Genomic DNA, 14,550 nt, shown 5'->3' on the forward strand with positions numbered 1-14,550 from the left:
GAACTTTTCAGATTTAATCAGTCATATGACCCACTAACAAGTTCATGTTTAAAATCCGTAGTGGTGAAGAGAATAAATGCTTAATATTTTCCCTACTTAATGTTAGCACACTGCACAAGGAACTAGCTGAACATAAGAAAGAACTTAACAGAAATATACAGTGACATACCTGATTCTTTTCTATTATTCTGTTTAGCATAAGCACTGCTTTGCACTTCTGTTCCCAAATCATCAACCAGAAATGGCCTGTTGTATGTGGCAAAGGGCCCTGTGTCAAGATATACCGACGGTGTGCCCTTTCCATCTGCAAAAAAGAATAAGCAGAAGGAATTTGCAAGTTATTACCAACTTCACACCATTAAATTTATTAATAACGGCATCACAACATGTTAGTACTTATTCACATATTTCACCCCATAAATATAGAAAATGGGTGGATTGGAACTTGAAAACATTAGGTTGAGCTAGTCAATGCGTAAAACACTCTAGAGAAAATATTAATTGATGGAAAAGTACAGAACACAGACATGACACAGCCCAAACATGTAACTAGTGCTTTCAACAATTATTTTTCTAAGATAGTACAGCACTTAATACATACACACCTTGACAAACAGCCAGCCTGTCACTAAGATCAAAAAATTCACCCAAACATGTTATTAATGTATCCAGCAACATCTGAGGAACTGTCAAGAATCCTAAAAGAATTACCTAATAAATATTTGGATGCTGATGAGATACCAGACATTATCACCAAAGTTAGCGTAACATTTATTGTGGAACCACTAACAGACATCATGAGAGTGGTGTACTTCTAAAGAATCTAAAAACTGCGAAAATAACCCCTTTGCATAAGAAGGGTGCAAAAGGTTATATTGCTAACTATAGGCCAGTTTCAGTATTTTCAGGCTTCAGCAAAATTATGGAAAAAATGTTCCTTACAAGATTAACAGTTTTCTTAAAGAAAGAAAAAGTTATTCCCAACATGGCTTCAGAGCTGAAAAGTCAGCTCAGACAGCAATTTTTGCCTTCTTAAATGAAGTATTAAAAACAGTGGATGACAAGCAACATGTATCTGGGATATTTCTGGATCTAAGTAAAGCCTTCAATGTTACTGATCATGGCATTCTCTTGCGTAAATTAACAGATTATGGAATTAGAGGCCAGTCTGAAAGGTGGTGCCAGTTGTACCTCAGTAATCATCAGCAGATTACAGAAATAAAACACAAAGATAGTGAAGCACAAAAAATATTCTAGTTTTTACAATGATGAGGAGAAAATCAAGTATGGAATCCCACAATGGTCAGTTATGGGACCTGTCCTGTTTCTGCTGTATATAAATGACTTGGCTAGTAAAATACACGATGGAACCATTTCACTCTTTGCAGATGACACTAATATTCTAATTAGATAACAAAATGAGGAAAATCTGCAGGAGGCTGCAAAATCAGTTATGCACACCTTAAGGTATTGGCTCAGGACCAATATGCTCATCATAAATTCTGAAAAAACCGTGGCAGTTAACTTCCACACCTCACAAAACCTCCATCCTGCAAACTTTGTTTTCACTATCGAAGGAAAAAAAATGTGTCTAAGGTCAGCGTGCAAAATTTCTAGGTATTTATGATCAGGAAGATCTGAAGCGGGAGGTGCACCTAAACAGTTTAAATAAGATTTTTCACAAAAGGGAGTGTCTCAAAAAACGAAAATCTTTGCAGACACTACTATTATATACAGACATATGAAACTAGGCAGAAGATGAACGTACACATGAACACAGTAAATACAAACTTATGCAAAAGAAGTGTGTATTATACTGGAGCTATGTTACATAACCATTTGTCTTCTTACCTAAAATGCATACCAACATTAAATGTATTTAAAATAAAGTTAAATAGTTCTTGCTTGACCACTGCTTCTATTCTTTGTCTGAATTTATGGAACATCATAAGTAAACCTCACTAGCCAAATTTTACTAACTGTCAAGACATAATATAGTTTACTTTGCACTTATCACGTCATTTCACTTAATAACTGCTATTATCACATCAGAAACAATTCAAAGTTTAAAAATTAAATGCCATGCCCCTCAGAGAGAATGCATGCTTGGATTTTCAGTTAAACCATGCATAATCTGATCTGTATATAATTTTAGACGACCTCCATAAAGTAATATAGATTGATCTAACCGAACAGATATGAATGATAAGAGTGATTCACAGTCGAAAGATAAACTGCCTAAAAATCAGGTAAAATTTGACAAGCAGTAATTAATTAATGGCACGAACAAAAGCCAAGGAGTTGAGAAATTCTTACACGTCTTAACTAATGTCCTTGTAGAAATATCATGAGCAGAAAAAGTTTGAAACCAGTGTGTCTAAGTATTGGTATGCACACTACACCTAAATAATGTATGAATCTTGATGCCAGTGTGTTAGGAGACTATAGCACAGTAAACATATAAGTAAATATACACAATTATGATGCAACATTATGAATCTCCCCTCAAGACAACAAATTCAATACCAAATACCTTATTAAATGAATGTAGTAAAGTGGCTTTGAGAGTAATCAAAACACAGATGGATCGCAAAAAGAAAGTAGCAGTAATCCTCATGAAATATTAGATATTTATTATATGTCGACTACTTCATTACGATCTTCATCTTATGTTTAAAGTTTTTGCTGACTTTTGCCAGCATGAGGGACTGGCACTATCAAAGGCACACTCTCCAATGCTAATGGAAACATTGAAAAACATGAAAAACATTTGCCGAAGAGCCAAAGACAAAACACAAAAGCCAATAGGTGTCAACAAGTGCCATTACATCCTCAACAATTCTCTATTAAATATATACTGTGCCAATTGTATGTAACAGAACAAGATTAAGAAATACACAAGAAAATCGGGATCACTTCTGCCGATTCTCAACAAAGCAACAAAAGGTGTTAGTTGGAGTAGTTTAACTTCTTGTATGATCAGTGAATTATTTGTTGCATCTACAATTTCTGAGCTGAACACCAGTACACTGTTTCAATTTAAACACACAAGAAACAAATGAAAACACTTCACACAAATTATTAAATCATGGCATATCAAGAATATTGCTACAATGTAACAGTATTGTATGCATTTAGGAGTTGAACCAACATTTCAAATACAAAAACCTACTTTGCCCTGAGTAGTATTGCTTCAGATCTCATCTCCACAGTAAAAGCAGCTGAGCATTGTAATTAAAGTATATAACTGCTTTCAGAATAAGTTAGTAAACCATATTTGATACAATGACTCACAACATGCTAATTAGAGAGAGTTACAACACTATAGAATTATAGAGAATGCTTTTAAATTACTGCAGTCATACATAACAAACACTGGGTCTAGTGTAGCAGGGGATACAACCCGTCGGCTTTGGACAATGACGTCACAAGTCGCCAGAGAGCAGTTTACCATTTTCGCTTTTGCTATTATGTTTCAGTTTCGTTTTTTTACTGATTGCTTAATAAAGTGTATCTGTTTATTCTATCTCGTGAGTTTTTTTAAAAAGCCAAAAAACACTTATCAGCTACTGAAGGGAGCTACAACACTAAGAAGAATATCGCTTCTCGTTTGGTGACTTGTGACGTCGTTGTCCAAGGCCGACGGGTTGTATCCGCTGCTACACTAGTCTCCAAACACTAAACAGTGGGTATAAATCACCAGATAACAGTTTCATTACTAATGACCAAATATGTACCACAACTAAACCTCTTCTGCTTATAACATGAAAATGATTTGCCCTAAATATTGACTTGTGAAACAGTATTGCACGTCACTGGCAACATCACTTGTTCAAGATACAACCTGGAGAAGTTACAAAATAAATCAGCAAACTCAGTAGATAGATTTATAACTAGGTACTACACAAACGTGTTACAAGTAAATAACAACAAAACAGAAGTAATCACGTTAAATATAACTGTTCCCAACCACAACAATAAATCTGAAGTTCCTTGGGTACCACGCTAATTAAAGATATAGTTGGGATATTTGCAGGGATAAGGTGAATTGCCTATTGCAAGTCGAGAAGCTGTGTCAAGAAGCTATCTCAGTGAAAACACCCTACATGTAATTTTTCCTTTATCAGTACCAGTATGGTTTATGGAATTTTACTACATGAGGAAACTGCACTGGACCATACATTGTGCTTCAATGGAAAAGAATGACATTAGGTGCTCAGCCGATACCCTAGTATGTGAGGCACACAGTCTTAAGGAACTGAATTTTATAACATTCCATGGATTCCATGTACACAATTGCTTAGCATAATGCAAAAAACCTTAACAATGTTTCCTTGATATCTTTACATAAGAAATGGATGAAAAAAAGTTAAGTTCAGTTATGAATGTAAAGAAACTTTCGTTAAACTTACATGTTCCACATCATTACGAAGTGTTGTATTCATGATCTACGGAACAAGTATTAATCTAACATGTGCAGCTGAACTACCAAATGCTCAAGTGCAAGAACATCAATAATGTGTAACAAAGGTTCTACAGTTCTAATGCTGGTGTATATAAATTTAAATGGTATTATTAAAAATCATATCATGAGCTAAATAGTATGGCACATCATTTCTGCAGCTGAATGAGACACTTTAGCCTTTTACAACATGAAGTTCCAGGTATGTCAACCTGTGGTACTGGTACAAAATTTACTTTGCAAATTTACCTTGGTAAATGCCCTCTAGCAACCTACTATTAACTTCAATTTGACATGAATTTCAACTTTTAACTAGCTGTATCGCCTTCTTAAGGAAGACAGAGATCCCGTATAGAAATATTTACAAGTAAATAACTCTATTGTGTTTTAAAATAAACTACCTCAAGAAAGTACAGTTTCATCACACACTTACCGTGATAAGATTTGCATTGATATAGTTGCAGGATCCCTTTGTGAGAACAACTCTGCTATGATCATATGGACTGACATCTCTATACCTGTTAAGATTCTTGTTTTCTGCTTTCTTTGCTTCAATGAGTGTGTAATCATTGTTTAAACTCTCATCCCTTATGCGCTGGAAAGAATAACTTTTATGAAGTAAAAGTCTCTATACATGCTCAAAATTAAAGTCGAACACACAACGAAAGCAAAAGCTGTACGAGTCACCAGCAAACAACAAAATACTATCATTAAGTCACGCAGTTTTCAATTCGGCGAAAGACGTGTTCTTATGTGTAAAACACAATTGATTATACAAAGTTTTATCTACAGGCGTCCATGCCCGTCAGACCACGGTTCTCCACAATACAACATACTTTATGTATTTAATATAAAAAATTGATATTATTGACTGGCTGTGTAATCAAATGTCAACACTATGAAACATTTTTGGAAATTTTACGAATACAATCTGTCCTTGAACTTGAACCACTTCCAATCCGAGTATTTCGAATTTCGGTATAAGGGTGCACACCTGGTACAGCTGCGTCCACGCTCTAATCGAGTCTATTTGCACAAATTCCGCTTCAATATTATTTTTACCAGGAGTCCTGCTCATCTTACACACATCCACTACACCATTTATCCACTACCGCACACACTCTCCTCATAAAACCTTGCCTTGCCAACACTACGCGCTACAGCTACCGACATCCGTAGACGGTCTGCCAACATAAACATCACAGAGCACAGAAGTTAGTTGTTGACGTCACGAAACGCTATGCATTGTACTTCTGCTTTGCTAACAAAATTATTTTAAGTTAAACATAAAATCTTAAAATATTAATTTGAAATCCACATTAGAAATATCCAAATTCAGAAGTCATGTCAAGGTTGTTTAAGGAAACACGATATTTAAATACCGGTACTGTTTTAATGAAACGAAAAGAACTCGCAGTCTTACAAATTTTTCCATGGTGGATGAAATTATAATCTGAAAAGTAATTTTCCACGGCAAAAACCAGGATGGTTATTAAAGAGGAACATAACTTGAAAACAAGATATTTGTTACACATAGACTACGGTTTTCACTGAGCTACCAGAACAGTAAGTACGTCTCAACTATTAATAGTAAAAACAATAGTTTGACTTTACACATGTTGTTGTGATGATCTAATGTTGTAACATGCAATATTAGAAGCAAAGGTCGCTTCGCTTCTGATATTATACATTATAATAACATGAAACCTCGATAATGAACATTTAAGTTATTTATGAAAGAAGGCAGATTGCAACACTTACACCTTTTGACACCTTTTCACATAACATTTAGATTAGGAAGTTAGCACTATAGAGCACTGAAGATTACTCACTGGAACTACATGAGTCTCAACTACCAGTAGACTAAAGGTAAAACTGTCATCTGTGCTAACCGAATGTTGGTTTAACGTTGACTGAAATTAAGATTAATGATAAGCTCACAAAAGCAGGTACTAGAGATGTTAAACTTTCACAAGATCCTCATAAAAATCAGAATATCAGGGGATTAAAAAAGTAGACAAGCTCCTTGTTTGTTTAGAAGATTTAGGAACAGAGGGTGGAATAGATGTACTATATCTATCTGGACATCATATAGTCACAGATATGTGAATGTAAATAATGTAGGTGGACATAAACTTTCAGCACATGTGAGCAGTGACACTATGGAGAGACGAAAGTTGCCATACTTGTTAAAATTCATCATAGTGTGAAAAATTTTAGAAACTAAAAATTTTTGTGTGGAGCAAGATACAGAAGCATGTACCTATAAGCTTAAACTAAATAATAGTACTTTTAAGATTTTAGCTGTGTATAGGTCCTCACTGGGAAATTTTCAGCTATTTCTGGAAAAAATTGAATTCTTTGCTGTGCTGTTTGTCAGATAGACAGAAGCAAATTATTGTTTGTGCGGATTTCAATGTAGATTTTCTGAAAGAGTCTGATAGAAAGAATGACCTTGAAGTATTACTTGTTCCTTTCAATTTTACATTAGTTATTGATGCTCCTGTTCGTGTAGTGGAAGAAAGCAGCGCACTGATAGATAATGTTTTTATAGACCAAGATAAAATAATCAGATAAAACCTTTTCCTGTTAAGAATGGTCTTTCTGATCATGATGCACAGCTAGTTACAGTATAAGACATAGTTCTGTACAGTGATGCAAAGCAGTCTTCTAAAATAGTCATTCTATTAATGATTTATCCATTGTAAATTTTAGGGAAAGCTTGCAGCAGTTGATCTGGGATGACGTGTACAGGGAATCTGATGCTAATTTAAAAGTTAATCTATTTAATGGTACGTTTGTGCGTATATTTGGAAACAGTTTCACCAAGAAAACGGTGAAACATAATTGTAAGAAACCATCCTAAGATCTGTGGGTTACTAAAGGGATAAAAATGTCTTGTAAACAGAAAACAGAGATGTATCTTATTGCTACAAGGAGTTATGATCCAGAAACATTCAAACATTATAAAACTACTCCATTGTACTAAGAAAAGTTCCTAAAAAGTCTGGAAGAATGTGTACTATGTCTATTAGCACCTCTGATAGTAAAATTAAAAAACTTGGAATATTGTTAAAACGGCAACAGGGCAACTGAGAGCACAGGAAGATTGTATTTCCATCATAGGCAATGAAAAGTTTGTTAACAAAAAGTCAGAAGAAGAAAATTTTTTAATAATCATGTTACATGTATCGTAGAGAAAACAGGATTCAGCTGTTGCTTATAAAATGCAAGGCTGTATATGGAAGAGGCAATACCTATGCTATTTGAGAAAACTCAACCCACCTCTCCTACTGAAATTAGCAAAATAATAAATCCACTCAAAAGTAAAATCTCACATGGGACTGGTGGCATTTTCAACAGAGTACTACAGCATGTTCCCAACAGGTAAGTAATACTCTCAGCCATATATGTACAAGCTCAACGAAACATGGTCTGTTTCTGGATAGAATGAAATATGCTACTGTTGAACCATTGTACAAGAAGGGGGACAGATCTGATGCTAATAAATACTGCCTGATCTCCCTTCTGACAGCTTTATCCAAAATTCTAGAAAAAGTAATGTATCCAAGAGTAGCTTCACATATTTGTAAAAATGAAGCACTAACAAAATGTCAGTTTTGGTGTCAGAAAGGTTTTCAACAGAAAATGCTATATCTGTTTTGACTGATCGGGTATTAAATGCTCTGAATAACTGAATGTCTCTCACTGGAATTTTTTGTGATATCTCAAAGGCTTTTGACTATGTGAATCATGAAATACTTCTAGATAAGTTTAAGTACTGTGATATGAGTGGAGAAGTGGACAAATGGTTTAATTCATATTTATATGGAAGAATGCAGAAGGTTGAAATTAACAGTACAGATAGTCTACAAAAATCAGCAGCGTCCTCTAACTGGGAAGATACCAAGAATGGTGTCCCACAGTCTTCAGTCTTGGGTCTCTTATTGTTCTTGACATATATTAATGTGTTGCCACTCTATATTCTTAGAGAGCACAAAGCAGGTTCTTTTTTCTGATTAAACAAGTATAGTAATCACACCCAACAAAAAAGAATTAGCTGAGGAATCGTAAATAATGCCTTTCAGAAAATTATTATGTGATTCTTTGCAAATTTACTCTCACTAAATTTTGAGAAAACACAGTATATACTGTTATGTACATAAAATGACATAAGACCATTGATAAATATAGAATTTGAACGGAAGTCTATTTCCAAGAAAAAATATTCAAAATTTCTAGGTGTGTGAATTCTTGAGAGATTGAATTGGAAGAAAGACATTGATGATGCACTGAAATCCCTGAATCCAGCTACTTATGCTATTAGGGTTATTGCAAATTTTGGTGATAAATATATCAGTAGATTAGCCTACTATGCCTATTTTCATTCACTGCTTTCATATGGTATCATATTTTGGAATAATTCATCAAGAGAAAAAATATTTAGTGCACAAAAGAGTGTCATCAGAATAATAGATGAAGACCACTCAAGATCACCTTGCAAACATTTATTTGAGGAACTAGGGATATTCACAGTAGCTTCACAATACATATATTCCATCATGAAATTTTTTATTAATAACCAATCACAATTTAAAAATAGTAGCATAGTGCATAGCTGCAACGCTAGAAGAAAGAATGATCCTCACTCTTCTGGGTTAAACCGGATTTTGGTAGAGAAAGAGGTGCCACAGAAGTCTTTCGTCATTTACAAAATAGCATTAAAATTCCGACAGATAGCCAACCAGCACTTAAAAACAAATTAAAAGAATTTCTAAATGACAGCTCCCTCTACCCAATAGATGAATTTTTAGGTGTGAAGTAATAACTGTAAAAAACTAATTATATCATGTAAAGAAACCCTATGGGAGACTGACATGTTACACATCATTATCAAATGTCGTATTCATGATCCATGGGACATGTAATAATGTAATGTAATGTACTGGACATGTAAGAATTGTCTGTTGGAATCAGTATGCCTTTGCATTTTTCTGACCTTCGAACTGACATATCCATCTACAACATAATGTGGAACTCAGAGAAACTTGACATTTTTACATTACCAGTAACATGAAATTGGCAAAGCTGACAGAAGAGATAAAAGACTAATCAACCAACTGGAAATCGAGTCCCTAATTTTGGTCTTGTGGTCTGACTCTTATCCACTGAGCTACAAAGCCACACATATAGTATACACATACCAGATGTGATCAAAATTACTCCAGACAAAAAGAGGAAATCCTCAAGGGTCTGTTATTGGGCCACACCTATTCATTGTGCATGTTAACGACTATTCAAATTACATAAATTTGGCATGGTACACGGTAAAGAAACACAACATTTTTAACAAGTTTTCATTAAATTTATGAGGTAAAGTATTATAAATTAGCTTAAGAGCTTATAGCTATTCATTTGAAGAATTCTTAGGAGTTCATATAACTAAAACATGTGTTGCATAAGCAATAAAACAGTCCTTTCAGTTTTTACAATAGTAGTTTCCTTTTATTGTTGATATACCTAGTCATCGAATATTCAACATAATTTAATTGCAATGTACATGTTGATGAGGGCGATTGTGTGAACGATATTGAAAGGTCAAAAAACTTTACATACTGTTTCTGACCGAGATTTATTTATTTGGCCTTTGACAATACTTTACCATACAACCAATTACATTATACAACACGAAACCAGAGTTTTAAACCACTTTCTGACATGAATATTTGTAAACATTTTTATTTTACAATGACAGAATGAAAGAAACTTGAAGGAATTAGCAGTGCTCCCTTAAAACAATACATCCAAATTTTGGATTAAGATGCTCAAAAGTATTTGTTTCATAGGAATGACTCTTTCAGTTTAATTTACAAAACTATGTCGATGAATAAAGTACTTATATCTTAAGTGCAGTGCGTTACAGAAGAAGCAGAAGCATAAATAAATCATCTCATTTGACATGTTAGTACATCCACTGCACTGACTGTCAAATATATAACAGGTGAAAAACTGCTTCCTGAAATCTTTTAATAAGCTCAAAATTTACTCCAATTAGGAAAAAAGATGAGGAACCTTTTTTACAACAATGTAAACTGTGAAATTTACAACTGTGACTGTGTTACATTTGGAAAACTATTGCCGTTGGTATAAAGATGATTGCAAAGTATCTTCTGGAGAAGAGGAACTAAACAGTTCTTATTTAGTCACTGCTAACTGAATATGAAGAAAAAGGGTGTTATTATATTACTGCATTAGTAGTAGTAGTCCTCATCTTTAGACCATTTTCACTTTGGTGTTTGAAATGTTAAGCTGTACATTAAACACATAACCACACTAAAAACACAATTTAATGGAAGATATAACACAATAATAATTTGATTTATTCACACTTAGGTACACTCGTACACAATATTACTCACACAACACTATTAATATACTATGCTTATCACTTCTCCCACAACACAGTTTGCTACACTAATTGAAAGTGTACTTGAATTTAATAAAAATAAATGAAGAACCCAGCAGCAAAAACTTTCTTACTTAAAGAAACAGAATTTTTACAGTTAACATTTTCTTGTTTCGAAGATATTGCTCTCTTATAACAAGTTTCTGAGTATTCTTTTCTGTTAAACAAGATTGGATATGATTAACTTTTTATTATTTTATAACTGAGTCCCTCTTTCCCACACTGCTCATTCTATATGATTATTTATAATATATAAGAGTCCTTCATTTGTGGTATTACTAAATAAATGGTGTAATTTTAAATGGTGTGAATAGTGTATGTTATATTTTTGTAATATTCAAAACTTTTTTGGTTTCAACAGTGCAGTTTCAACAGTGTAACTAATATCATTGTAATTCTCAGTAAAATATCTCAAACTCTATGAATAATATTTCTGTGAAGTCATTACTCAGTTCAAATAAGTGAATAAACATTTTCTACAAATGAGTTGACAACTGGCCTTGATGGCTAAATCTCAGAAAACATCGCTGCAATATACAAACAGAAAACAAAACATTCAGTTGAGTGTATCTGTCACACATCACTGTTTTATCTGAGTCAATTTGTGTGAAACTGCATAGTCTCATCTCAAACAACTCACGAGTGGAACAGAAAATTCGATGGTTGGTGCACTTAGAACTCACAGTCTTATATTCCTATTCTTATTGCAAAGTAAATTATTTTCTGATGTAGCTGTCCCAAGCCCAACTGAGAAAGAGGAGGGAGAAGAGTAATACCTTATAAAAAAAATCCCGTGTTCACTGGACCTGGTGAGGCCCCTTTGCCAGGGTTATTGTGAAGACTTCAACTGCAGTGAAGGCGGAAATAAAGTTTATTGGTATGGTGGAATTGGCAGAAAAGGCAATCCTGTTCTCAGGATGAACAAAAAAGTTGGAAATTAAATTCCAGACACATCTGTTCCCAAATCTGATAGTGATTGGTCAGCATCTGTAACCCACGTCAGGGGAAAGTACACTCTAAAATTAACAATCTTAGTTTTTAACTTTGGTAGATGAATGTCTACCCACACTGCAAAAATAGGAGAGTTATGATGTATGATGAAAAACTAATATTACTTCAGATGACCAATCCATCACGTTCATTAGGAATGCAAGCAAACATGTATATTCTGAAATGTTTGCACCATTACACAAGGAACAATGGGGGATACAGAAAACTGTCTCATGTGAAGTTGAAATTTAAGAAGAAACATAAATCTGCACCCATGAATATCAAAACAACTCTGCAAAGTTGGGAAACTTATGCAAATGATACATATTTTGAACAGCAATAACATCCTGCAGGGCATCCACCCAATAAACTAGATGTGATGGCGAAATAGCAATGGTTAGTGAGAACTATCTAATTTTTAAAGATACACTGGCAGTTAGAGTTTCCAAATGATATATTTCCATGATTATAGGAACAGCCTTCTCAGTTCACAAAAATGTAATCTGAAACCCCACCTGGGGTAGTTTAATATTGACCATATCACTCTTTTCCGATATAATTATCAAGAAATTAAGAACATTAAATTCAAAACAGGAAAGGAAGTTAATTCAGGTCACAATCCCACTGAGAATCACTTGAGATTTATTCGAAAACAAAGAATCATGAAGGAAACCAGTACATGTTAGAGACCTAATAATCAAACTTTGAAGGAAGCAGAATATGATATTCAAAAGATGCCGAAGAAAGTAATGATTGATGTCAAAAATCTGAAAGAAAAATATAAACAAATTGCATTTGAAATAGCTCCAAATCACAAGAGAAAAAGTAGTGAATAACATATGTGAAGATTCAATCAAAGACACAAGCTTGGTAGGACTAGTATAATAGGAAAACAAGCAGTGATTGCAAAAGCTACTGATTTGATAAGAATGAACCAGATAAAATTATTAATACACAAAAGAGGTTTTTGAAAACAGGCAATGGGAAATGATAGAAGAGGAAAGTTTAAAAATGTAATAGACAAGACCGTTACAACACATTCAAAAACTGCATGTCTGGGTACATTCTGGAATCGTTATGCTTCATGAAGGCAATCGAAAACTCATACTTAAAAATGAAGAAAACTCTAAGCTACTGGCAATATAGTTTGAAAAGATAATGAATTGTGAAAAATCAACCAAACAGCTCGAATTCCATTATAATAATCCACATAACAATTCAAAATCCTCAAGCACTGACATGATTAAAAGTAACATCAAAAAATGAAAACACAACGAAGGCCCATGTGAAGATGGCCTCACAGAAAAAATTCTAGAATGTTTTGAAGATCTGGGTGTCACAATTGTAAATGAAAAGCTAGGTAAGGTTTGGGACATTGAAATAATTACAGAAGTCTGGAAGCTTGGATTAATTAAATCATTTCATAAAAAAGGGGACAAAACAGATATCAGTTACTACAGAGGAATTTGATGACTACTCTTAGACTACAAACTCTTATCGAAAGCTCTTCTGGACACATTACACCCTTAGTCAGATAAACAATAGGGGAGTATCGAGTCGGATTTGGAAGTAGTAGGTCCTGTCCTCAGGAAATCCTAAACCTTAAACAAATAACTGGTACATGAAATCACAGATAAAAAGGCACTGCTAAATGAAGAAATTTGAAGTAGACAGGAAAACTCCAAAAATAATTTAACAAACTCTTAGAAATACAGTATCTTAAGTTAAATTTCTTGGAACATTTTACAATCCCTTCCAAATTGGATTTGGAGTCAGACAAAGGAACAGTTTGTCACCATTATTTTTCAACTGTGTGCTGGAAAAAGTTACAACAAAAAAGAAAATAGAGGAAGAAAAACAAAAATAGCGACCTAAAACTGGGTAGATCTATAGAAGTATTAAATTATTTGGCCTGTGTAGATGATCTTGTAATAACAGACAGAATCTTATGAAATGCAAAGAAAAGACTAGAAATTCTAAAGCAGACAACTGATAGGGCAGGTCTGCATATTTCTTTCGAAAGACAGAATACATAATCGACATAAGTAACTTACCAAGAATTTTAAAAACAGATATGGTAACATAGGGAAAGCAGACAATTTTAAATATGTGGGTGAAAATATAAACATGAAAAGTGAGAAAGAGGCAGTTAAAAACAGAATTGAAAAATTGAAAAGAGTACACATGACAGTGAGAAATCTGAACAATGAAAAATGTTTCTCAAAAGATGTTACATTAAAGCAATAAAGTTGTAAAATCAGAAGTCCTCTTTGGTTCAGAAAAACGGCTTTATAAGCCGCTGTTTTGATAAGAATCAAGCAGATAAAATTATTCATAAGCAAAAGAGGTTTTTTGAACAATGGCGATGGGAAATGACAGAAGAAGAACAGAGATCTGGAGATGGAGAAAAAAAAACTGATTAACAAAGAAGGTCCACATATTCTTCCAAAACAGAAAAACAGACACAGAAAATAGGTGGAGAGGCAATGCAAAAGGAACGTAGAAGATATGGAGATTTCACAGGACACCTCACTCAACATAGAAAAATTGAGTCTACAGGTCAAAAAATTCATAGATTTTCAGGTAGATAACACAAACAAAAAATACCTGGAGTCAAATGGACATATGAGAG

General features: G+C 33.8%; 1 protein-coding gene across 5 annotated transcripts in view; it reads right to left on the reverse strand.

Annotated features, from left to right (window-relative positions):
- Positions 1–5,641, reverse strand: part of LOC124794625 (tyrosine-protein phosphatase non-receptor type 2-like) — a 75,031-nt gene extending 69,390 nt beyond the window's left edge. For all 5 annotated transcript variants that reach the window (XR_007016589.1, XM_047258124.1, XM_047258122.1 and 2 more), the window contains exons 1-3: positions 5,457–5,641; positions 4,896–5,057; positions 170–304 (exon numbers count right to left, since the gene is read on the reverse strand). Coding sequence is in view for 4 of the 5 variants with exons in the window: in XM_047258124.1 (XP_047114080.1) it covers positions 170–304; positions 4,896–5,057; positions 5,457–5,540 (381 nt within the window). In the remaining variant the exon portion in view is untranslated. The remainder of the gene's footprint in view (positions 1–169; positions 305–4,895; positions 5,058–5,456) is intronic.
- Between the last annotated feature and the right edge of the window lie 8,909 nt (positions 5,642–14,550).

The sequence above is a fragment of the Schistocerca piceifrons genome, chromosome 4, assembly GCF_021461385.2.
Source record: "Schistocerca piceifrons isolate TAMUIC-IGC-003096 chromosome 4, iqSchPice1.1, whole genome shotgun sequence".
Lineage (NCBI taxonomy): Eukaryota > Metazoa > Arthropoda > Insecta > Orthoptera > Acrididae > Schistocerca > Schistocerca piceifrons.